This window comes from Telopea speciosissima, chromosome 5 (genome assembly GCF_018873765.1).
Source record: "Telopea speciosissima isolate NSW1024214 ecotype Mountain lineage chromosome 5, Tspe_v1, whole genome shotgun sequence".
In the NCBI taxonomy this organism is placed as follows: domain Eukaryota; kingdom Viridiplantae; phylum Streptophyta; class Magnoliopsida; order Proteales; family Proteaceae; genus Telopea; species Telopea speciosissima.
Window position 1 is genome coordinate 52321309 of NC_057920.1, and position 27852 is coordinate 52349160.

At 39.6% G+C, this 27852-nt stretch overlaps 2 protein-coding genes across 2 annotated transcripts; one reads left to right on the forward strand and one right to left on the reverse strand.

Annotated features, from left to right (window-relative positions):
* Window positions 1–1436: 1436 nt before the first annotated feature.
* LOC122662580 (probable indole-3-pyruvate monooxygenase YUCCA10) lies at window positions 1437–7182 on the forward strand. The gene is made up of 4 exons (XM_043858246.1): window positions 1437–2111; window positions 2204–2437; window positions 2538–2660; window positions 6929–7182. Exons 1-4 carry the CDS (start codon window positions 1488–1490, stop codon window positions 7091–7093), a joined length of 1146 nt encoding a protein of 381 aa, XP_043714181.1. The 5' UTR covers window positions 1437–1487; the 3' UTR covers window positions 7094–7182.
* Window positions 7183–23834: 16652 nt separating this feature from the next.
* On the reverse strand, window positions 23835–24233 carry LOC122663061. Its single transcript, XM_043858767.1, has one exon. It carries the CDS (start codon window positions 24231–24233, stop codon window positions 23835–23837), a length of 399 nt encoding a protein of 132 aa, XP_043714702.1.
* Between the last annotated feature and the right edge of the window lie 3619 nt (window positions 24234–27852).

A 27852-nucleotide genomic window follows, 5' to 3' on the forward strand; every position in this document is an offset into this window, starting at 1 on the left:
GCACGCGACACACTCTGCGCCACCCTCGCCGCTACGGGCAGCAGGCCGTAGAATATCAGGGTCCCATTCTTACCCTCACAATTCCAACCAGTTTGCTTCTCGGTACATTGATCTTCTCTTCACCTATCATCTATCATCTACCATCAATTATGTCGATAGCTCTTCAGCATCATAAAATACCTAATTGAGTGAGGCATGTGTTTTGGCTTCCACTAGAGATGATGGGAACTTTCACCAAACAAGAAAAAAAAAAAGAGATGATGGGATCGCAACATTGGGTTTTCCGTCGAAATAACGTTACTTCATGAGTTTGTCGATGATAGACCGTGACAGGTGTATGCAATCTTTACTCACTTTACGCTGCTTAGTTCAGACTTCAGAGGGAACATGGGTTGCTGAGGGGAACAAAAAACCTCTCGAGTGCCTTAGTCATGCGGTGCCTTGTAGTTTCTGCCTGAGAGTTCAACTCATGGACGATGCGACATCCAATTGTATCGAGTTTGAGAAAAAAAAAAATTTAATTGGGTCAATCAAGCTTGTACCGTTGAATGAAGCATCTTTCACATGTTGAGCTCTCAGGCCCAAATTGTAAAGCATCGCAAAATGAAGGAATTAGGATTTTAAACGTTGATGAGGTATCATGGGACAAAGGGTGACTTAAAATATTTTAAAATACCAATAAATAAAGAGAAGTAAAATCACCGTACCATGAAGTTCAACCACCATGTTTGGGTTCACAAATCCCTTATAAGGTTTTAGTATGTTCCCCAAAATACCCTCATGATACATTATCACATACATTTGAAGCCCCGTGGTAAATGAATTCTCATTCACTATGATTTAGGATAAACTTAATCCTTTTTCAGGGAACGAAAAAATAAAACTTCAGTTAAAGTTCGTAATCTCGGATTGGATCGGTATCGGCCGAAGTCGATCTAAATTTCAATCTATCCGATACTGATCCACTGCTAAAAATAAAGGATATAAAAGTAATAAAAACTGATTTTTATAAAAATCTATGGGTAAATCCGTTCAATTGTCCCGGTTCTGAGTGATTCAAACCGGGATCAGTACTGACCAAGACCGATCCTAATCCGATTTCCAAGATTACAAACCATGTAAGGGAGTTTGAGTAAACATACACCAAAAATCAGATCAGTCCAATCAGCAAACTCAATTTGAAACCGGCCATGACTGATCTGGCTGATGATTCAAATTGATTCCGGTCGATTCAGATCGGAATCGACCACGACCACGACCGATTTGCACTAACCGATTCAACCCGGATTCCAATTTTCATAACCTTGATAAAGGCAATAAAAATTCAGAAATTCCCCTTCAATCAGAGAAAGAAAGAAAAAATAAATAAGACACGTAGTGAATTGACAACCACAAACATTTCAGATAAAGTATGGACGTTCCCAATTAACTTATTATCTTCTGTGAGAACTTGAGAAAATAGCGAGTTGATCAACTAAGATAGATTAATGAATCAGAAAATGAGTGATGAATTAGTGATTGTAGCCGGCGCTGGCCCTTCCGGCATAGCAACCTCTGCGTGCTTAAACCTCTTATCAATCCCAAACATAGTCCTTGAAAGAGAAGATTGTTATGCTCCTCTGTGGAACAAGAAGTCTTATGATCGTCTTCACCTTCACTTACCTAAGCAATCCTGTGAACTCCCTCACATGCCTTTCCCTTCTGCTTACCCAAAATACGTACCAAAGCGACAATTCCTCGAATACTTGGAGGATTACATGAATCGTTTTAATGTAAATCCTTATTACAATAGATCAATCGAGTCTGCTACATATGATGAGCTAACAAAGAAATGGTGTGTCAAGGTAAGGAACAAAATTTCAGATGAGATTGAAGAATACAAAGCTAGATTTTTAGTTATCGCAACAGGTGAAACTTGTGATCCATTTATCCCTGAAATTGAAGGGTTAGATAGTTTCAAAGGAGAGGTTTTGCATTCTACACAATATAAATCTGGAGCAAAGTATGTGAAAAAGAGTATTTTGGTTGTTGGATGTGGTAATTCCGGCATGGAAATCGCTTTGGATTTATCAAATTTTGGGGCGAAGACATCTATTGTAGTTCGAAATCCGGTAATTAACTTAAATCTAGCTTTTCAATACTAAAATTTTTTTCGTGGTTAGTTTCTCTTAATTACTTAATTGAATTGATTGTGATGGTACAGATTCATATTCTCTCCAAGGAGATTTTGCAATTGGGGTTGTTTTTGTTCAAGTATCTTCCATTTAAGTTGAGGGAATCGATTGTTGTTATGCTTAGCAAGTTGTGGTTTGGTGATCTGACTAAGTATGGGATAAATAGACCAGTTGAAGGACCATTTACTCAGAAAATGAAGTATGGCAAGTTTCCAATCATCGATGTTGGGACTGTTAAGAAGATTAAGTCTCGTGAAATTCAGGTGATTTTTTGTTTTTGTATATATAACTCTTAGCTTCCCTTACTTTTAAGTGATATATATTCATTTGTAGTCATAAATAATTCAAACTTGGGTTGAACAGGTTTTACCAGGAATAACAACCATAAAAGCTGAGGAGGTGACCTTCACGAATGGCAATTCATATTGGTTTGATGCAATTGTGTTTGCTACAGGCTTTCAGAGATCGACAAACAAGTGGCTCAAGGTAACCTTTTTCAATCATATCAATTTATATATATAATTTTTGGGTAAGAAAACTCTGCTTGGTCGCATGGTCTCTACACAAATATCTGGGCCAATGGGAGAGAACGCCTAGGTATCTATCCAAGAGGGCAAAGGCGTCATCTCATAGTGCCCTGTGAGAGAGCATAGAAAACACCACCTAGTAGAGATCTTTTTCCCATAATTTTTTTCTATCAAATATATTTTATTATTTTTTTAAAGGGGAAGTGTTTTGCACACAATCGTGCATGATGCACGACCAAGCACAAAGCCGTTGGATAGGAGATTAGGCCTATGATGCACCCCTTTCAACTCCATCTGATTGTTGTATACATGGCCGTGCACCATATACGACCATGCATATAACCTTTTATTTTATTTTAATATTTATTAGGCAAAAGTTTTTCTAGTCTTGATATGGTGGTCTGGACTCATCCATCAATGAAAAAACATTAAAACTTTCTCTATTGGGAGATGCTCCTAAAATATCTCTCCTCTCTCAATCTATCGACGTCATTACTTCTCTATTCTTAACTTGCCTGTTAGGAAATAGGGACACCAAATAAAATTTTTCTAAATATGAATCTTACTTCATGCAATAGTAGTGGGTTTCAAACTATTATATGAGGCATTTAGGCCTGTTGTACCACAGGCTGAGTATTACCTCCTAAGAAAATTAGCACTGGATCAAGCTAGCGAACACAGGTTGATCAACAAACCATCAAACAACAATTACATGAGATACGCAATGGAATAATACATTCTACACTCTAGGGTTCAAAACCCTAACTCGAAGGGGAGAGAGAGAGAGAGAGAGAGAGAGAATACTAATTTTGTAGCAAACTTTTTTCTCTCCTCCTTGCTACTTTATTTATAGATTTAGGATGCTAATAACCTTTTGCCTTTCAATTTGCCAAATGGTGGAATTCTATAGGATGATCATCTTTAGTTATACCTATTTTTCTTTTAAATAGAAATAAGGACATATATTGGCATTATTAAGTAGATATAACGATTAAGTCCCCATAGTAATAGTTTCCTTTGATTTATAGTCTCTCTAGTTAACAATATTGCATAATAGACTTACGGGTATAGAAATAATTACTGTCACCACCGTAGTCCACCAAAACAGCTTATACAAAGAATCATGACCATAATTGATTGGACGTAAATTCACTTTCATAAATCCTATAAGATATTATTATTAAATAAATAATATTTTAAATTCTTTTATAAACTTTTTACAAGGCATCTTTGAGTTTGGAATTTCTAATCCAATCACACAAATATCTCTCTCAAATTATCCATCTTATTCAGGAAGTGGATTCCTTATTGAGCATCTCTTTCATTAACAAACAAATATTTGAATCCAACATATATATTGATAAATAGTCACGGAAGCATCAACTATTAGTACACCAAAATGAATAATATTCAGCTACAATGACAAGGGCCTCTCAAGTCATGGGACCAATCAAAAAACATTAATGAGAATCTTATTCTTAATACATCTAACAATAATCTGTTCAAGATTCTTATGCGATCCAGTTCAATGTACATATTATGAACATTCATATTTATGTTTGGAATCAGCATTTTCATAAACACGCAATACGACAACCATATGATGATCAAAGAGTTCAACTCTATTTCTACTTGCGAAAACTTTAAGGCATAACCTTAGGACAACTAAACTCTAAATAAAATCAATACAATTAATTTATTATTAAACTATTAAAATAGGGTTTGATGGATACATAAATGTAACATTCTCCCACTCTTACATCCATTTTCTCAACATATATATCAAAGCATATTATGCTAATACCAGTAAGGAATTGTATATGCACATCCACAAGTTGATCTCATAAGCTTGTTGGTTTTATCTGTCCAACAGAATAAGTCTCTCAGCATAGTAACTACCTCTTCTCTATTTAAAATATTTCTTAGATAGATACTTTTTTTTGTATGATTCTTAAATCAATACTCTAGATGCTATCAAACAGTCAGATATTTCACTATAGTAGTGGAATATAAACTTGTGCACAGAATACTTCCAAATAATAGCCTCATTACTCGCTTGAACCTTATATCAATGGCCAATCTCCAGTAGAAAATTCTGTTGGAACAATTATTTATTTCAAGGTATCTTGTCTCTTTTTTAATTAAAAAATAAAAAAGAGGAAGTGTGGGAGAAATGACAAGAAGATATTGGAACATCAATTTGGAAGAGATGATGGAAGCAGGAGTTCATTTTCGCCACAGTAATCAAAAATGGAAACCTAGAATGACACCTTACATCTCAAAGAGAAAACCAGATAAAATTTTAAATTTTATGTCATTCTTATCAATCTGAAATTCAAAGTCAATGTAACTAATGACTAACAGTTTTTTGCACTATGAATTAAGTAATAATGTGTAGGTGATCTCAATTTCACCCAAAAAAAAAATGTGTAGGTGGTCTCAACAGTATAAGAAAATACTAGATAAGAATCCAAACATAATGTCTTGCATAAAATTACGATTCCAACTGCATAAGAAGTATCCAATCTTGTTCAACCATGAAATACTTTAGATGACCTTTATACAAAGTATAAGCAACTCTCATCGTACCCTCCATTTCTTTTAAAGACAGAGTACATATATGAAGGTGGCGGTTGAAGCGCAACGTACAATATTCATTACAAAAGTTAAGCTAGTAAGGATCTCAATGACCAAATACGATAATGCATTCAAATAGGATTTGTAGGTTACCTAAAACATACAAGTGGCGTGCTCCTCTAAAGAAATGCAGCACAAAGTCATGATCTCCGTTGGCTACATCACCTCCAATGACCAAAACCCTTGTTTTAAGAGGAAGAATACTCCTCCGTCTCTCTCTCTCTCTCTCTCTCTCTCTCTCTCTCTCTCTCTCTCTCTCTCTCTCTCTCTCTCTCTCTCTCTAATTTCCTCTCTTTTTGTTGGATAAATTATGTTTAGTGCAATTAGGATTTCGGTCAAGCTTCTCTTAAATAGAAGAAGTTAATTTAGGAGATTACAATCTAACGGACTTGATCATGCCAAGTGGTGTGATCCTGAAGGGTAGCCTTTAAGTTGTCCTTAATTGCACAAAAAGACGACACTACAAAAGCGTAACCTGAAAACCCCCAGTGGTAGATCTTTTCATTACACTTTCTCCCCCCACCCCCCCAAACAACACTAGCACCCACAATGAATATAGCAAACATGGAATAAAAATAACCGCCATGTAATAAATCCAGTGTACATAAAGCTAAGAATGTCATGAACAGTGACTGGGCACAAAAACATTTGAAAACACTTTTCAAATGTATTAATTTAATATAATATTAAAATAAAATACTTTTTGCAAACTTATTACAAAACAATTACTAGGCCTTGGATTTTGACCAATCACAGTCCAACAACCCTCTCTCTTGGATTTTCTCTCTAAACGAATAGTGGAAACCTTTTTTAATCTCACCCCCACCACCATTCACATCATGTACACTGAGTGGTAGGTGTGTAGTCAGTCCTGTCGGTAGACATCAGCCATTGCACACCACAAACATACAAAACATAAATGTAACAGTAAGTGTCTCTCAGATACGGGAAAAAATAACTCCCAGAAACTTCTATTGCCAAACACAATTTGCAATGAACCATTTAGGAATTTCTATGGATCAATATTCAACGCATTAAAGTGCCTGTATTTGTATTTCCAATCAATCCCCAATGGAGAATTATATATACGACAACCCTAGAACTGATGTGACCAAGTTTGTCCATAGTTGAAAACAAACATGCCCAAGTCTGTCCATAATTGAGAACAAATAACAGTACATGATGGGTAGTCGTATAAAATATAACAATTCTAACAAGCACAAGATAAAATTACATTTAATTAATTTAATCTAATTAAATTGGATTTGATAGACACACATCAAATGTCAAAATATCCAACAATAGAAACTTGGAAAGTACACTGCCATGTTTGAATGATTATTACGATTCTACAAAACTTTTGCAAGTTGAAACTTGACTAGAATATCAATCATAAAGCTGGATTGTTATAAGCCCAACATCATATTCTGGTGGTTTCTCATAAACATTAATGTTAATAATGTAACTGATTTTTCAAGATCTTTTGTTGAGAAAAGATCACTTTGTTGACTTCACATTCAAGTAATCATCTAGAAATTTGAGGGAAGTTATGCTACTAGAGTATGTAATGTTGTTTTTTTTTTTAATCAGGATAATGGTGATCTCCTTAATGAAGATGGATTTTCAAAACAAAGTTTTCCAAACCATTGGAAGGGAAGGAATGATCTCTATTGTGCAGGATTGGCAAGGAGAGGATTGTATGGATCTGGCATGGATGCCCAAAACATTGCTAATCATATCAAAACACTCTTATGAAGGACCATAAGTATAATTTAAATCATTTATTTAATCTTTAAATGGTGGTTGTTCCACAATGATTGTGAAAGTAGTGTTGGTCAAGGTAGACTAAGTTGAGATATCCTTTTGATGTTGAAGTTGTAAATGTGCAAAAAACCATTGACAAGCTGCATCTATTTAAATTTTAGGTCCTGTTAAATATGGGATATCCTAATTGCTTTTGAACTTTGATTCTCTTTACCTTGTTTATGGTAAATTTATTGAAACTATTGACCATTCTCTTATGTTTTATGATTTTGCTAATATCGTATAATTTAGCTTGTTGAAATTATTCCGGACAAACTCAGTCCTATGGAGTAATGCACTTCATTTCCAAAAATGAGAGCTTAGGAATTTTCCTTTAACAAATCCATAGATATTTTCAAAGCTGGAAACATTCTTGATATATTAGCCTTTATAAGAGAAGAGGTTACTGCTACTTCTCATGGGTTTTCAATAAGGCTTTGAAGCTCTTGCGAAGCTGGGATTAACACATGACCTATAATGTATTGCCGATTTATCAGATTCACTTATTGAATAAATGTGGAACATTATTTGTTTAGTTCTCTTTATGACTAAAATCAAGGTTTGATCTTGATGAGCCATATTATTATCGACCAATCCCTAGGCGACATGTGGCAAGACTAGAAGACGGCCAGACCGTTTGCCCGAATCAGACTCACCATATAAGTCATCGTCAAACCAAACCAGGCTTGATTTAAACAATCGTGTTACAACCATGTCCAAACCCGTACTAAATTGAACTTGTGTGTAGGTATGGAGCTTACCTACATCGGTGACCTCTGGACTATAACAATCAAACCAACACACAAAATCATTAACAGAGCTAACAGAGCTACGAGTGAACCTGTGGAAGAAGGGTCCATTGATAGGAATCGGGGAAGATTTATCAATGGTTGGAGATTATGGAGATGACGTGACCTCCCTCCGGATACAAGTGAGAGAAGTGAAGCACACTGTAGAAAATACCCAAAACCTCCTTTTTCGGATGATTGAAGATACATGTCCCAATTCGTCATGTGCTTACCATACTTGACATGTGGACACCATACCAACACCCTAGTTAGATCCCTACACAAGTCCCCATACATTTGACCTTGGACATAAAAGATGCAAGAGAAAACCGATCTTGAGTCTGCCTCTTATCAGGGAGAAAAATAGGATCCCAACATTTGAACCAATCACTTAAAGTAAGGGAATACGATTGAGGAATTAAGTGAGCGAAGGAGGAGCCAAACCAAGCCACCCTAGAGAAAGGGCAAGAAAGAAATATATGTCCCACAGATTTCTTCTCACAACTGCATCTTTGATAGGATGGATTTATAGGAATATTCATGGCCTGTAGACCTTTATCCGATGCAATACCATCCACACAAATTTTCCATAAGAACATCTTAATTTTTGGCAAAGCTTGAGCATTCCAAATCCTTTTCCAATATGACTCTTTCATCGAGGGATAAGCTTTATGAGATGTAGACGATGAGGGGTGATTATGAGAAAGAGCTTCCTTGTGGTTATTAAGGAGATGATACATCGAGTGAATAGAGAAATTACCTAATTTGAACCGCCCCAAACCAACTTATCTACTTGAGGATAGAGACTTAGCTGGATTTTAGTAATTTCCTTCTTATCAACAAAGAGGAAGGAAGCATCAAGAAGATCTAATCTCTACATATGCGTCCTTTGATAAATCAACTCTTAAACCTTCCCAAGATTGCAATTGACTGGCTTATGGGATTGAATCTTGAAATTATTGGTAGTAGGAATCCAATTATTCTCCAGTGCCAACGATCCAAAGAAGCCCCATGAAAAGAGTATCTCGACCCTCAATCAAACTACGCCATCCCCAAGACGGTTGGTTCCCCAGTTTAGCCTGCAGAAAATTATATGAAAATAAAATTTTTTTCATCATGCTAGCCCACGGAGAATCTGAAGAAGACCATGACTACCAAACATTTTTTGCCAGCAAAGCTTGATTATGAAGGTGGGGATCCCTAAGACTGAGACCACCTTTTTGCTTAGATTTGTAATGTCTGTCCCAAGAAACCCAATGCATCTTGTGATTGTCTAATGCATCATCCCAAAAAAAATTTTGAAAAAGCCCTTTTAATCTTATTAAAGATAGACTTGGGTAAATTTAAGTGGGAACTAGCAAAATTGGTCATTGGGTGTCACGCCCCTATCCCAAGCTTATACCATAAGCACAGTCAAGAGGGTGATTAGGATGACACACGTCACCCCAATACCTACCAGGATCAACGACACAGTGTCCCAGCGCATAGTCACCACCCAAGGGCCCACCCAAATAGTTACATTTGAGCAAAAGAAATAAATATTTCCAATCATTGTCAGAGTTATAAAGAGCAGAAGCATTAATTACATAAGCAGTTACAGTATGTTCAGCTGTCTAAGTGATAGTATAATATTTAGTACTGACATCAGCTGACCATGACATAACTACTCAAAAGTATAATAAGTTATTATAGCAAATGTTTATAACGGGCACACTGCCCCAAAAGAATCAAAAGGTGGGGGAAAGTCCCCAAGTAACATCAGTGCCCATAAGCACAATCATCACAGGGGCAACCATCGTCGTGTTCCTCTGACACGTACTCCGGCTCCACTGTGCCAATACAATCATACTCCGTCGACTGTATATCTAGGCCGGCCAAGTATCCATCACCTGCATCAAAATCTAAAAATTATGTACACAGGGAGTTAGCTCCACTAGGCCAATGAGGGCAAAGGGGAGTGCACATACACACAATCGCACATAGTCCATGATGCATGAAATGTTAAATACATATTTTCCACCTAACAAATAGTCTAAGTCATGGTATATGCTACTGTGCTAACTCGAGAGACACTGAGGGTCACTTATCCTATCGCCCTAGTGAAACCTCAATTATCACAAGGGACCTGCGCCGATAGAAGCCATCATGACCACCCAGTGGCAGACCCCAGATAGTCGTTACTACCCCTGACCTGGCCTCTCTCACCTCCACAGACATCAGGTGCTCCGACTATCCAACACGTAAACCCCTGTTGGCAAGGGTCGTAGCATAAGGGAGTATAAATCCTAACCACAGGTATACTACATGCAGTTCTATCATCCCGAAAGGTATTCCGGGTGCATCAACGTCCCATTCCATCTAGCACCCGGGTACCAGCACAGCACGGCGCATACAGACCAGGATGGCAAGCAACGAAATAATAATAAGAATATTCGGGGTTCCGACACCGGTGTGTACGGCACCGTAACCCAATACAATAATGTAAAACATGATATCCACATTCCATCAAATCATAACCAGCATGGTTTTATATGCAATGCAATATGGTAAGAATGAATGCAAGCACATAAACTAGTGTGTGTGTGTATATATATATATATATGTATATGTCAAGCCCAAACATCACCCAAACCCACTCACAATTTGTTTGTTTGCCGTTCGGCGAGGTTTACTTTAGCGCACGTACTCCCGTACCGATTTCAAAGTCTGAGGATGCGTGAAAGTAGTGTTAGAAGCATATAGGTGGGTCCCACAGAGGGTCCCAACAAAATAATTAAAGTTTGGGTCAAGACAGCAGGAGCGGATGAAGGAACGGAGTCAGCCAAGTGAGTTCGATTGTTGATCTGTCCAGGCTATACCCAGAAAATACATGGAACGGACTCACGGGCGGATGGGGAACATGGATCCGCTCGTGCATCCGTTCAAAATCTGAGACACACCCAAGAGCAACTTGAGCAACCTAAGCTACGGGAGGATTCAGTCTGGGTGGTTCCGCTCATGGCTCCGCCCAGAGGAACAGCCAGGTTAGGCTGAAAGGACTAACGGACGGATACACGACAGTGAATCCGGTCATTCGTCCGCTGCCCTTCCTTTAAAAGGCTGTGAAGATCATCACCTCCAACCCTTCATTCATGGATCCTTAGGGGTCCTAGGGTTGGGGAGGTGAGCTCAGACCTTCGTTGGAGGTTCAACACACATGGCCCTTCAACGAGGTAAGGGGATTCAAGGGATTCAGGTCCATCTCCTAGGTTCTTCCCAAACCTAAGCTAGGTTTAAATGCTTGAACAGCATTAGGGTCATCCAAACCATGGATGCTGGGAGGGATTATAGGTCTCCAAGGAGCATTAACTAGGGTTTATTGGGTTTTCATGAGAACCCCCAAACTTGGAATCGATTTCAAGGGGATCTCTGAACCTGAAAATGGAAAAGAGGGAGAGGTACGTGAGGTCATTTACCTTAAGGTTGGATATGTGGATGATCCTCCACCTCCACAGCTTCCTCCAAGTTTCCCTCCACCAAGGCCTTCAATGCTCCAAGTCTCCAACGTTTTGCGTAGGTAGAGAAGTAAATGAGACTTGAGAGCTAAGTCTTGGTTTTAAATCTAATCTCCCACCTAGGGTCTGTTTGGATTGGGACTTAATGAGTCAAAACTCATTAAAGAGGTCTATTTAGTCAATGGATCCACCCAAATGGCAAACCCATAAACCAAAGGAATCGAGGATAAGGCCAACCTCGTCCAAAAGACTAAAGTAGGGTGTCCGAGGTATGGGGTGTGGATCCCACGCAAGGAAAACACACAGAGTCCAAAAATAGCACAGGCAGACTAATGGGTGAATTCAGTCTTAGTGAGTCCGCTCGTGCGACCGTTGCTACTGTAAAGGCAGAAACCTAAGGAAATTGATCGGGCGTTGGCCCACACTTCGAGGTCAACCAAGGGAGGGTACAGTAATATTCACAAGGTCAGTGTCTTACCCCTCGATCGTCACGACATGTCCTTCGTGATCCCGAATAGTTTCCCAATCGCGATACTAAGCTCATCGCCAAAGGAGGTGTCTAGCTGTGGGGACATGGGGAACGCCTTCCGGTACTCCTCGCTTTGGGGACTCGTGCTAGGAGGATGATCGACGAAGTCATCATCGATAAATCTTCCCCACTGTAGGTTAAGGAACCTCTCCTCCACAGGCAGGCTCGTGGACTGGTCAATGATCTTGTGGCTAGGTATGACCACAAGTGAAAACAACTCGCCAACATACATGATAGCAGAATCTACACGTCACACGAGAGAGAAATTATAATTAATAATAAATCTGGGCACGGGTGTAACATTGGGAGTGTTGAAGATTTGAGGAGCACTTCTATCTCTGTGTCAGAGAGTAAATTTTTTTCTATCCCTGCAATTTAGTGAGGGTACGATCCTTGAGATTCTAAAACAATAACTTCTTTGATGCACCAAATTCTGTAGGCAGACCCAAATACTTAGAAGGTTCATCCCCAAATGGAATCTTTAGAACTCTAGAAAACCATCTTAACCATCTTTTGAATATGAGGTGGATGTTTGGACTGAAAGTAATGCAAGATTTCTTCAGATTTATTTCCTATCCAAAAGCTTTACAATAAAGATCAAGACAAGATTTCTAGGTTGAGATTTCTTTATTGCGAGCATTGCCAAACAAGAGACAACCATCGGCGAATAATAAATGAAAAAAATGGTTTTCTCAATTTCTAATTCTTATACCCTAAATATTTCCTTTAGCAACCATTGAATTGATATGGAAAATAGGGCTTGAACACATATGATAAAAATAGCAGGAGAGAGAGAGGGTCTCCTTGTCTAATACCATGTGAAAGAAATATGTAACTACTCTCCGAGCCATTAATCAGGAGGCTATATGAGACCAATTTACTACAGGACATCACAAGAATAACCCAGCTAACCAAAAATTCCAATTTGAGAAGCATTTTTCAATGAAAGACCGATTTACTCGACGGTATGCCTTTCACGTATTGAGTTTGATGGCCATAAATTGAGAATGATTTTTTCTCTTTCTTTTTTTGATATAATGGAATAACTCATGGGCTATAAGGATATAAACAGATATACCTGTTCGAAGTGAATGCTGATTGAGATTGATCATGTCACACCCCGCTCCCTACACCTAGGGACATGTGACTAAAATACCCCAAGGATCTACACTTTACAGTACCAAGATCACTGATCCCATAAAGCAAATCTAATCAGAGTGTGTGCAGAAGCTATATAACATTTATAACTATCAGAGTGTGTAAGCTACACCAATGATATCATATAGTAAGTGGCATTTTATTCTAACATTTCAAGGTTTGTAAACTTTAACTAGCAATATATAATTACAAATAATTAAAATCCAAAAGTTAAAATAATATTTAATTATATTATTTCTCAATAATAATCCAAAATCCAAATGGGCCTCAAGCCCGCACAAAGCCACACCAAGAGCACAGGGCTCACAAGCTCACTCCGATCCATGCTCCTCCTCGCTAGGAACATCCCAAGTGCCATAACCATCAACGCACAAATGTTACACCCACACCCAAAATTCCGGGCTAATTTGAACTTTCATAGTGGGTGTTACCCTGATGAATATTGACACTAGTGATTCGTGAGATGTTACAGTCATGAGGACAATTGGAAGTAATGACAATTCCTCATATACGTGTCGTGGTATGAAGAAGACTGTAGGGATTATCCGAATCTCGGGTCAATTGGAGTTGAAATGAATACTCAACTCCAATTGACCCGAGATTTTCTCTAGTACACTTCACATGCATCACAGGTGAAGTTTCAAACCATCACACATCTGAAAGGGGCTTCAGATAATCCCTACGGTTTTCTTCACACCATGGCACGTACATGAGGAGTTGTCATTATTTCCAATTGTTCTCATGACTATAACATCTCAAGAATCACTGGTGTCAATATTCACCGGGATAACATCCACTATGAAAGTTCAAATTAGCCCAGAATTTTGGGTGCGGGTGTATCATTCCTCACACCTTATAAAAAATTTTGCACATTTGGCATTTACAAGGTTTCGAATAGATGGAAATTCTTACACCAAAACCAGATTAGCTACCTAGTTTGGGTTGGATAGTCATGATGTCACGCCCCCATCCCAGACAAGGGATAAAATACATTATAAGGGGTGACTAGGACGACGCTTGTCATCCTACTAAGCTGCCAGGATCACGACACGGTGTCCCAGCAACCACGATCATAACTAATATTAAAACAATATAATATCGAGTGCGGAAAGGAAAATATTACATTCCAAATGATCAATAGTTTTAGGAGCGTATAAAATCAATAGTTACAAAATGATCAAAGTCTAGATGATAAATCCGTAGTTAATCCATTTTTCATTACCATCTAATAATGATCAACAAGGATATAACATAAATGTTTATACATGGGCCTACGCCTAAAATAAACAAAAGGGGAACAAGTCCCTAGAATTCTCACGGCCCGTAGGCACAATCGTCACAAGGACACCCGTTGCCATGTTCCTCTAACACGACTTCGGCTCCTCCGCACTGCATCATGATCTAAAAATTGTGTACACAAGGGGTTAGCTCCAGAGCGGTGAGGGGATGGGGATGCACAAACACGCAATTCACATAGTCCAATGATGCATGCACATGTTAAGTCCATTTTTCCACCTAACAAACAACTAAGTCAATGGCATATGCTCTTCGTGACAACTCGGAGACACGTGGGTCACTTAACTTATCGCCACAATGAAACCTCAATTGTCACGTGGGACCTACGCCGATCGAAGCCTCCAAGACCACTCGTGGCGGACCCCGATAACCAATACTACCATGATGGCCTCTCCCACCTCCACGGAATCCGGTGTAATGATTACCCAACACCTAAACCCCTGTTGGTAAGGGTCGTAGCATAAGGGTGTGAAATCCTAGCCACAATATACTACATGCGGGTCCTATCGTCCCTAGAGGTAATCCGGGCGCATCAACTTTTCATCCGGTTTAGTGCCCGGTTACCAGACGCACTGGCGCATACAGATTCAACATGACATTCAACAAAATTTCTTCATAAATGTATATAGTGTTGGGTTCGCACCGAGACCCATCAAGGTATCACATTACCAATCAACATTATAACAATTGTATATAAGAGTATGCAATATGCACAAACATGCTTATTAATTATAATGATTACATAATATATAATGCAATAATAATAACAAGCCCAAACAACCAAACCCACTCACAACGTATCGCCAAGCACCAAGATTATCGTTGTCGCCTCGATCAAGCAATAAGCCACAAAAGTGAATATATTAACCTATACAAAGAGTGGAATAAGGTTAAACGAGCGAAAGGAAAGGATCCCCAAAGGTCTCCCATAAACACTTAAGTATGAGGTTCCGAAACAAAGTGGTTGCGGAGTGGTTTCATGCCCAAATTACGCAACCACATGTAAATCCTAGGAAACCGGGGTTCGGGACAGTTTTAGTCAAGGTCGGATGCGGATGTGGTTTGGCGAAACCGAGTGTAAATCCGACCTTCACAGGGCTCGGGACAATTTTGGTCAAGGTCGGATGCGGATGTGGTTCAAAGCTGAAACCGAGTGTAAATCCGACCTTCACGTAATCCTTCTCGGGAAGGTAATTTCAGGGTGGTTTCTTGCAGGTCTAAAACCACATGTAAATCCTAGCTAACCGGGCGTAGGATAGTTTTAGTCAAGGTCGGTTGCGGTGTGGTTTCAGAAAATGAATCCGAGTGTAAAACCACATACCTGGCAGAATCGAAAATTGAAGGGTTTCTCACTAGGGATTCATTTTCCAAGGGGTTTAAAGGTAGGGAGGCTTCAAGAAAGCTTCCTCCTAGGTCCATTAGGGTTCTAAGACCTCATTAGGTCCATGTAATCCCATGGATTTAAGAGAAAACAAAGAGAACCTAAATTAGGACATAATATGGTAGAAACCTTAAATTTCTTAAATGGAAAGAGATTACTTCGGCTTAGGGCTTGTAATGGAGTGAAATAACTCCACCATAGTCTAGGTTTAGAGGTTCCATCGATTCCTTAGGTTTCAAGAGAACCCTAGGTCGAATTTCTCCCATTTCCCAAACCCCAAAAATCAAAATAGATGAAGAGATGTGGGTTTGAATGACTTACCTACCCCCAATATAGAAGGCTCCATGTTGAGGCTCCAAGAAGTGCTCTTCCAACCTCCAACCAAGTTTCTCCACCCTTCTTCCTCCTTCTCTCCTTCCTTCTTCCTTCTTTCTTCTTTCTTCTTTCTCCTTTCTCTCCTCTTTCTCTCCTCCACGATTTAGGTTAGATGGGAGAAGAAATGAAATGAATGCTTCTCCCCCCCCCTTTGTCTTATTTAAAGAAAATGGACCTTGGATCCTCTAAGTTAAATGGGTCAAATAGCTAAATGGATGGATCCAAGATAAATGGGTCATTAGGCTAAATGGGTAGTTTAAGTTAAATGGGTACTCTAAGTTAGATGGGTCAAATAGAGTCAAATGGGCCTCTTAACTAAATGGGCCTGCCCACGGTTTCAAATAGAAAAGAACCCACTTGGGGATGGGTCCATCCACCATGGGATTATAAGCCCATCACACGCTCCCTTAAATAAGTGGGACCCACAAATGGAATATTCCCAACTCAACTAAAATAGCCGGGCTGTCCAAATCTTGACCCGTACTTCGAGGGCATCAAGAGAAAGGGTAAATAAATAACCTTAAGGGCTAGAACTTACTATTTCCTTGTCATGGTTTGTCCCCGTGACCCCGAATAGTTTTCTCCACAGTAAACCCGCACTGTGGTCAATAATTTTGTAGCGGGTTTGACCACGGTGAGAACAGCTCACCAAGATACGTGGCGTGATAACCACACATCACGGGAAGAAATAATAATTAATTATGATCCGAGTGGTGTAACACATGATCCCTTTATGCACGTGGCCCGTATAAAATTCAAGCTCAATTAGTTTGAATTTTGAGGTGATAGAAAAGCTCATTAACATCGAACTCCAAACTTGTACTCCCAAAATTTAAAGGTCCAAACTTAGTATACCTCCCCCAGTACAATAATCCTCTAGTCTTGGGCCACATCACAAGTTCACATTACATTGACACTACTATAATAACTTCCACATCCGATTTTTCACTACTTGGGCCCAACTTTAGAATGAATTGGAATATTGATGGAATCCCTGTTGTTAGCTCCCAAAATGAAGGGACGTTCGATGGCCCATTACTCCACTCATACCTATTGTTGAACAAAGTTTTGTCAAATCCTTCAATTTCAGTTACATCCTAATCCCGGTTGTTTTAGGCTATAACCACACCCGATATAAGCTTCTCCTCAACTTTAATCTCAAGATCTGATATTCCTCTCAATTTACTTGGTATAATTCATACTTCCTCGCATCCGACCTGCATTGCCCTCTTTAACTAATCAGCGGTTGTGGGTGCACAGTCGTACCGGGATTCAACTGTATGCCTAATAGTCTTTCACCAACCCTCGGAATTCAGGTACAAAACTAAGACTTTCTACACGACATGATCCATGGTCTAGTTCCATTTACCAAGTCAATTCAAACATTTCTGGTAGGGTTACCAACAAGTTTCAAGAATAGCTATCCCGTGAGACGCGTGGGGTAGTAGGCTCACCCAAGGGCACACGGACGCGGTTTCTATGAGTCTTTAGAATGGCAAACCCGAGAGGTAAGTGGGGCTAAAGGCTCACCCGAGGATGCTCGGGACCCCTCCATAGAATCACCAGATGGCTCTCAAGAAAAACCTAAGACAACTACGGAGGTCGAATGTTATAGGGAAAAATTCCCATACCAAAACAAACTACACGATAAGGTCTTTAGAGAGTCTCCCCTTCGACGACGAGAACACAGAAAGATAGATCTAACTAACGATGGTAGGCAACTAAATGGAGTCCTAAACTTAGAACCGACAATGCATACATAGGCGATAGGTATATCCTCAAAGTAGTCAACATATAGGGAAATCAATGGATGACATGCAAGCTATGAAGGAAAACAACGCATGCAAAAGCATTAGAAGTTTAGGTAAGGTACCTGCCACAATACCCGATGATGATCCCCCATCCTCAGTAGTCATGGGGAATGTGCTCCTGAGTGGTCCACTACCCGGCTATGGCTACATTGGAACGATGACCTGAATATACGGCACATATCTGGGCCCACTCCTATGATAGGTGTCTCTAAATATATGCCCCTGCTTGTTGCAGTTATAGCATCGAACTCCCCGGTTTAGGGTGTCGGTCGCAGACGGTGCAATAGATGCTAAAGGATTCATCGATACGGCTTGTGCGTGGTGTATAAATTGGAACCGAGCAGTCATATCAGCCATGAACTGCAGCTACTGTTGTTGTATTGAAGTGATTGCATTGTACAGGAACAACTGTTGTTGTTCTTTAAAATCTCACATCATGCTCTCCACGATGGTAGTAACGTCCTGCGCGGTGAGCACGGGTGGCACGACAAGAGTGGTGGAACCAGATGTCCCGATTGCTTCCCAACTTGGGGAGGTTGGGTTCCCCGTGGCTTTCTTGTGAGCATGAACCATGCTTGATTCCTAGGAGGAGAAACCAAGTCAAACTCATAATTAAACCCCATTATTCACAATATTTAAATACATACACGCATACTCATACCAAAAACTCAAAAGATTCCACAACAAACCAGCAAGTTCACTTCAATTTTGAGACTTTACAATCGACCAAAACTTGAATTTCATTCAATTCCCTTATTTTTTATATTTTCTTCCTTGAATGCTTAATATCCTTGTAAAACACTTCACACACGACACAATGGTGATTGCTTCATGTATGGTTTCTGAACCCATGCCTTACTTGATCTTTTTCATGTTTGTGGGTCAACAATGGTCCCAAGGAAAGGTACAAGAGATCGACCTCCCCCTTGAGTCTATGATGACCGTTGGTTCTGATCTGAGGGATGCGGGGATTTTTGGGATAACTTTAAGAATGCCAAGGTCATAACAGAAAGGCAGGTCATTACGAACGACTTCCAATCCTTCCGAGTGGCACAAGGATCAAGTAGACTGCTAAACCTTCATGTTTCCCAGCATTGACACTTTGCTTGATTAGTAGCTAAATACATAATTCCTAATGCTCAATTATTTCCCTCACAAGTGTCGAACGTGCAAAGCTACTACACCTACTGTCTTTACACTAGACACCTCTTGTGTCACCCAATATTATAACCCATGCCACGGTGTATCGGGTGGGTCACCCTGAGGAGGGGAATCTGTCCTATGCCAAACTGATCACAAGGTTGCACTTCATTTGAAAGTGCCAAAAGATGATGGGTGGAGAGGAACATGTGACACCTTCATCGATAAAACAACAATAAAACAAAAAATGAAAATGACTTGGCAAGTGGGTAGTCTAAAGTTGCCACTTGACAAAGTACAGGTAGTCAGAAAAGCTGATTAGAGGGTGAGGGAACAATCTAGAGATGATGGTGGTAATGATGATGATCGTGGAGGGGATGAAGAGTCATGTGGTGATGGTATAGTTTCTATCCCCCCACCTCGAGAGAATCCTTCAATCAGGCCCCCCAGGTTGGGGTTTTATGCTTTAGTGTTTGGTAAGATGGAACATAGCTTAAATGATGATATCTTTATGTTGCGGCTGCTCATGGGGTCGTGGTTAGCAAAGATTGACCATCGGTTGGATGTCATTGAAGAGCATCAAGATACAATGAGACCTCAAAGGCCAGTATAGCGTACTATGGAAATGGGAAAGAACAAGGAAAAGAGAAACAGAAGCAATAAGAGCAGGTCTAGGATTGCTAGTTTGCTTTCCTATCTTTTATGTTCTTTGTAATCATTAGGTTAGTTTCTAGTTGTAGGACAACAAGGAGCAAGGGAGAGGTGAGATGTACTTTTCCTTTCCTCATTATCTGAATGTCAAGGTTTTACTATTAATGATTAATAGCATCTTTCTATCTATCACATAACCCTACATGTTTCTATTATTATTGTGTGTTGTTAAGGCTTTTATTAGGGGATACCTATTATCGAATCAATCAATGTGGGTTAGATCGGTCAGTGAACCTAGCAGAGCAAAATGGCTTTGATACCATGCTGTCACACCCCGCTCCTACACTTAGGGACATGTGACTGGAATACCCCAAGGATCTACACTTTGCAGTACCAAGATCATTGATCCCACAAAATAATTCTAATCAGAGTGTGAGCAGAAGCTATATAACATTTATAATTATTAGAGTGCGAAAGCTACACCAGTGATATCATATAGTAAGTGGCATTTTATTCAAGCATTTCAAGGTTTGTAAACTTTAACTAGCAATATATAATTACAAGTAATTAAAATCCAGAAGTTAAAATAGTATTTAATTACATTATTTCTCAATGATAGTCCAAAATCCAAATGGGCCTCAAGCCCGCACTAAGCCACACCAAGAGCATAGGGCTCACAAGTGCACTCCGGTCCATGCTCCTTCTCACTAGGAACATCCCAAGCGTCGTAGCCATCAACACACAAATGCGCCAAATCACCATCAGCCGGTACCATCATACCTACAACCATATCTAAAAAGAGAGGTCCCTCGAGGGATGAACTTCCAACTAAGCCCAGTGAGCAATTAAATTATACAAGCATACGCAAACAATCATGAATGCCCAATTCATCATGACGCAAACCAAACTTGATAGATGAATCCCACAGTGTCCCATACAGCCAGGATAATTCATACATCAGATTCAGTTTACAGTCATGCACATGAATGAATTCCAGTTTTAGTATGCATCCACCTAATAATCAAAATGCCTAAGGCCATGAAGTAAAGTGCTACTGCAACATCCCTTAGATTGTATCTCTTATGAATCAATATGGTGACAATTTGGCGATACAACCTGAGTTGCAGTTGGAAACCTACGAAACCGGACCCCCTCACTGGGTTGGCCGCAAGCCCCCAAGATAACACAAGCTCTCACCCAAAAATGGTGGTTTGTTGAGAATGGCACCCCAGTCCGTCGAAAGCTACCATCGGTTATCCAACACCTTTTCCCCTGTTGGTAAGGGGTGTAGCATGTTTGATAAGAAAAATAATCGTAAGCGCACAATATCAGCTATAGCTACGGGTCGAACTCAGGGAGGTCGAGTTGCTTAAATCTTTACTCTCAATATAAGCAAAGTGTACTCAACAAGCAATTTATATCTTTAAACTTAAACTTAGAAAAATACCAAGATCAACTATCAAATTAAGAAACTAGGCTAAACTAGGGTAAACAAAAGTTAACACAAAAAGTAAAAGAATGAGATGGGTAGATTGAAATTGAGATGGGCTCTTGGGGATGGAATCCACCACATGGTTAGGGTAAGTCAATGATCAACACATCAAAACATTGTATATATCATGGTCTAGGTCTATAGGAGATGCGGTGAAAAGGGCTAACATATCCTATGAATAGTACATATTCAATACACAATTAGATTTTAAAAATCATAAACATGAATGAGGTCATAATGGCTACGGCGGTAATATTGTATATAGTCCATTAGGATGACATACATAATGCGACGGTCAACTATTGTAAGCCCAAACAATGAACATGTCCATTAATACACAAGTATGCAAATCATCAACTCATCCTTCCCTCATGGCTTCATCCTACCCCCAAGAGTTAAGGATTTAGTTGGCCATGGGAAAATCGATGGAAGGAGAGGGGGTTGATGAAGAGAACATTAAAACTAAACTATAAAAATAAAATCAAAAGATTAAAGAACTTAGCTTGTGTAGAACTTGAACTTGAACCATTGAAGAAGACTTTTCAGCCTTAAACTTGAATCAACACTTTGAATTACACCAATGTAAGAAGGGGATGGAGATTAAAAGTCCTAAATTACAATAGATCTAGGAATGAAAAAGACAAAATTGCATCAAAGTTCTAAGCTTAGACAAAGAAACTAGAAAGGGAAAAACCAGAGAAAGAATGCTAAAATAAATGATTAAAGAGAGAATGAATGCATCTCAAGGGGGAGAAGACCCCCTATTTATAACCACAACCCCAATCCCTCTTGCCAAATTTGGCTAGCCAAGGGAGAGATTCCCTTGGTCAATATTTGATTTTTTAAAATTTTTTTTAAAGAAGAAAGGGAGAGAAAGATTGAGATTTTGTTCAAAAAATAGTGAGGGAGGTGGAGATTAGATCCACAATTCTCCAAACATAGAAGATCTCAATAAAATCACCAAGATAATCTTTCCAATCTTTCAAGATTTGAGTAGCTTGCTTTGACTTGGGCTCTACTCCACAACTGAAAATGCTAGATGTCACCAACAATACACTTGGACAAAAATAACCCTTGGAATTTTCAAATTTGCTTGCTTGGATTTTCATGGCCCAATAGTTCAGCCCATATATGAAATTGATTCTTGGGCCTATGGACATGGGCTTTTTTAAAACTTGATTCCTTGCATTTTAGCTCCACAACGGCTTCTTAGCATAATTTGGACTTCTCTTTCAAGCATGGACCTAAAACTTGAAAACACATAAAAACACCTCGAGTAGCACTATTCAAGCATGAAAATACAAGAACATAAAGGCTTAAATTCACACATATATATGTTCATCAAATACCCCCATACTTAAACTTTGCTAGTCCTCGAGCAAACAAAAAGAAAACTAACCTAATGAGAACAAAAAAAAAAAGAAAAGAAAACCCTAACTCACTTTCGTAGGAATCATGGTTGCACTTAGCATGTGCAACAAGCGTTTAAACCCCTAGGTTACCCTAGTGGACAAGTTGTGTCTCGTGAGTGTTTGCAATGAATGTACACACAAAATTCAAAACCATGAAATAGTTGTAATTCTAACAAGGATAAAGGAAAAGTCCATCTCTACTCAAAATTGGAAAAAAAAAAACGATGATAAAAACTCATGAGATTGAGATTCCTTAGGGACCCCCATACTTAAACTTTATTATCCGCTCCAATCCATGGAACTAACAGACATCTAAATTAAGGGATCTCCTCATATTTTTGACACTATTAACCCTAGGGATTAAATCCAAGTATGCCATCAAGGATATGAAAGAATCAGCTCGGAGCTTAAATAGGGAACTGAGACAAAGGCACAAATTCAAATGTTCTTTTTCTTTCTTTCTTCAGAATTGAACTCAGTTATCCCTTTACTGCAGTTGGCTTGAATGACATGCAGAGCTTGCACCAGACACCCAAGTTACTAAGCAATGTCAGAATTATCTTGTTGCATATATCTATGACTCAGACATTGATACAATATGAGTCCAAACTTCAAGCACTTTCTTCTTTCTAATCTATAGTTGAAAGATGTTTCGAGCCTAGGAACCTCGCTTCATGAGGCGGAGCACCCAGTCTAATACAACCAATAAACTAGGATTTTTTTTTTTTTTTCTTTTCTCTTTTTTTTTCCAAGAACTTCTTTCAGGAATAATAACACTTTAATCTCAAATCTCTGTCTCAGTGCCTAACTAAAACTTAAGTAGTTAAGAAAAACTCATAAGATCGACCTTTTCAGAAAAACAGTGTTATGCTTCTGATTTGGCCCCTACCTTGAGATATATATCAATTCCACTTCTTGAAACCAGAGCTTTATTACTTCAACACATAGGTTACCAAAGTCATCTCTCTCTCAATCAAAAATAAAAAGTGAATAAAAACATTCCAAAAAATTTTAAGATGGCTATAAACTCACCTACGCCTAAGTTAGGATACAACACAATTCAGCTCAAGAACCTATCTCCACCCCAAATTAAAACTATGCAGTGTCCTCAATGCATGAAAGAAAGTAAAAACAAAGACAAAGGAGAGGAAAAATACTAGAGGCGATCAATCATCAGAGTAAAGAGGCTCATGGAGATCCATGACCTCTTCCATAGTTGTAGTAGACAATTCAATGAATGGCTTTAGGCGTTGATCGTTGACCTTGAAAATGTCACCATTCCCTGGATTCAAAATTTTTACTGCACCATGGGAGTAAACGTTATGTACAACATAAGGACCATCCCAACGAGATCTCAACTTACCAGGGAAAAGGTGTAATCGAGAATTGTAAAGTAAGACTTTATCGCCTACTTGAAATGATTTTCGGAGAATATGTTTGTCATGGTAAGCTTTGGTCTTCGCCTTGCAAATCCCAGGATTGTCATAGGCATCATTTCTAAGTTCCTCCAACTCAGATAGTTGGAGTCTACGATGTATACCGGCATCAGATAGATCAAAATTCATTTTTCGGATGGCCCAAAATACTTGGTGTTCTAAATCAACCGGTAGATGACACGCTTTCCCATACACTAGATGGCAGGGAGATTGACCAAGATCGATCTTGTAAGCGATCTAATGGGCCCATAAGGCATCTACCAATCGGTTAGACCAATCCTTGCGATTGGGGTTGACGGTTTTCTCTAAGATTTGCTTAGACACTTCCACTTGGCCACTAGTTTGGGGGTGATAAGAGGTAGCCAACTTATGGGTGATCCCATATTTCTTCATGAGGGCCTCGAAGGGTCTATTGTAAAAATGTTTACCCCTATCACTAATCAAAGCACGTGGTATACCAAAGCAGGAAAAAATTTGTTCTTTAAGAAACTTGACCACCACTTTATGGTCATTGGATTTATATGTTATGGCCTCTATCCACTTAAAAACGTAATCTACAGCCAACAGGATATACAAATTCCCAAAAGAATTAGGGAATGGTCCCATGAAGTCAATGCCCCACACATCGAAAATTTCAAGTACTAAAATTGGGTTGAGGGGCATCATGTTTCTCTTGGTCACATGACCTAAAGACTAATATGCTGTATAAGCCTTATAATAAGCAAAGGCATCCTAAAAAAGAGTCGGCCAATAAAACCACATTGAAGAACTTTGGCGGCGGTTTTCTTTGGACCGAAGTGGCCTCCACATGCCTGATCATGGCAAAAAGATAAGATAGAAAGGTGCTCATGATCAAGAACACAACGCCGAATATCTGATCTGGACATGTCTTAAATAAGTAAGGGTCATCCCAAAAAAAATGCTTGACTTGGGAATGGAACCTATACTTATCCTGGGTGGACCAATGATCAGGTGTCACACCCGTAGCTAAATAATTGACAATATTAGTGAACCATGGTTCATTAGAGACCACCAAAAGTTGTTCATTAGGGAAGCTCTCGTTGACTGGGGAAACAACAGTCAAAGAATTGTGCAGCCGGGATAAATGGTCTGCAACTAGATTTTCAGTGCCTTTCTTATCCCGTATCTCGAGATTAAACTCCTGAAGCAACAAGACCACCGAATGAGACGGGCCTTAGCATCCTTCTTCTATATGAGATATCTAATAGATGCATGGTCTGTGTAAATGATGACACGAGAACCAATCAAGTAGGACTGGAATTTCTCTACAGCGAATACAATAGCTAAAAATTCCTTTTCGGTAGTGGTGTAGTTAAGTTGTGCATCGTTAAGAGTCCTACTGGCATAATAAATGACAGAGGGCAGCTTGTTAATCCTTTCCCATAAGACAGCTCCTATAGTAAAATTGGATGCATCACACATGTTAAACCTGCCCCAGACTGACTGGAATTTTTGCCTGAAGGACAGGAGCCTGTCACCAATCACCCAAGCACACTGTGGAGTGTCACCCTTGTGGTTAAATTCAGTGGAGAACCTCCAAGGATGTCATCTAGTATACCTGTGGGAAGATGGGTTGCAGACCCATGCAGCTACTCAGTCCACAGCCTGATGTACAACTCTAATTCCAGGTAATCTCTCTCCCTCCCAAATACATAAGGGGCCATACCTATTCACATGTGTATTTGGTCCTAAAATGGGTATTGCAGAAGTGCCCGAGTGATAAACTTAACCCCTGTGCAAGCCCAAGGCAAATACAACAAAGTTTTATTCTTTGGGCGATGCACTAGGAGATTGACCCAAACACCTAGTGAAACGTCCCGAGTGTCTGAAACTAGTATTTTGGACTCCAAACACCTGGGAACCATGCATATAGCCTGTGGACACCCCCTAGAGGTAGATGGGAATTTTAGGAACCATTACCCACCTCTGGAACCAAGTGGACCCACCAATGCAGCTGGAATGGCCCTGAATGCACTCAAAAATGCATTCTTGGAAGGAGGGGCTCATGGCCAAACAGGCCTTAAGAAGTCAAAACCATAAATAGGAGGGGCCAACCCTCCCATTTTCGTTGCTGCCTCTACAGTAATAGAAAGAAAGAAAGAGAAGGAGAAGGAAGAGGAAGAGAATGAAAGAGAAGGAGAAGGAAGGAAGAAGAAGTCAAGGGCTGGTTTGGACTTTGGCTAAGCATAGCTTCTTCTGATCCTAGCCCAACTAGTTGTAGAACCGGTTTCCTGCCATCCCGAAGTAATGGTTCCTAAGAGTAGTAGGGTCATGATTAGACCAAGAAGGATGCTTGGGAGAGAACTAGGCCTATGATAAACCTCGTACCCCCTAGTATGTCACCCTAAAAAGTATGATATGCAACATGATATGCAAACAAGTTCACAACATGCATGGAAATCCCACGCAAGGGTTAGTAAGTGTGGGCGCTAAGTTGATCAAGTTCTAAGTTGGCCCAAATGTCAAAGGCCGCAATATGGTGAAGCAAGCCCAAAACAAGATCGGGGTTGATCAGGCCAGTTCGGTTTTCAAATAATATTACAGTTAGTGTGTCATGACCTAAGCGTTGGGCTCTAGATCCCTACATGATGCATGATTGTTTAGAGGATAATAGGACCAAAAAAGGGTTCCCTTAGTAAGATACTCCTATATACCTCTCACCACTCCTACGAGTAAGATGATCAAATGGTATGATGGTGCAAGCCTCTTTAATATACCAAACGGTACGGTGTTAAGAGTTGTAGTTTCACCAAGGGTAAGTCGCATGCCTACGCACCGGGCCCAGGATTGTTAGAACGTAGAAGTTAGCATCCAAAAGCACACAACAAAAGAAAAAGCATGTTATAACAGTTCACCATATATGCCAAGCACATCAAAAGTCTGACCTATTTTACACAAGTAAAAGAAATCCCCAGTAGAGTCGCCACTGTGAGGGCAATGACATGGCGGAAGGGGGATCACCACGTGTCCTCCACCACCTCATTCCTCTTTTCGGGGGGAAGGGAGAGGTGAATTGAGTATTTAGAGTCACCACCTAGAGGAGGGTCTAGGATCCGAAATGTAAATATAATGACTCTCATATTACGCCCTTTTGGGGATTAAATGGTCTGTTGGTCTGGGTACGGGTTAAGTTACTGTCCGGGGAAGGTATTAGGCACCCCAGTCTGCCCGAACTTGCTGATCTTTCTAGTACTAGGCATAATGGGACAAATAACATGCTTTGGGGAAGATAAAATGTAGAAAAATTATAAGGAGAATGAAATATAGAAGAGGTAGAGTGACATACCCGGAGATTCGGCTGCATGACAAAGGTTAGTATACAAGAATGTAAAACAAAGGATTTAAAGCCTAATAAACCTATGCATGATTGACTCTAATCAAGGCATGGTGAGAGAAAAGCATAAGAACCAAAAATGACAATTTAATGCATGTGTATGGTGAAGCATGGAGATTGAGTGTAAAGACGTAGAAGCGAGTATGCAAGCTGAAATTGAAGATGAGTAGAAATATCTGGCATGTGTAGATATGCAATAATGCAAATATGAACATGGAAGGGGTCTTGGCCTATAGGGGATAGGGATCATGAATAGATGTATGCATGCTAAAGATGGGGGATATCATGAGGAAAAAGGAAGACAATAAGAATGAAGATAAAAAGGGGGGTGTGTGATCATCATCTAGGAAGATGGGATCATACTTCCTTGGGAGATGCAAAACGGGATAAAAT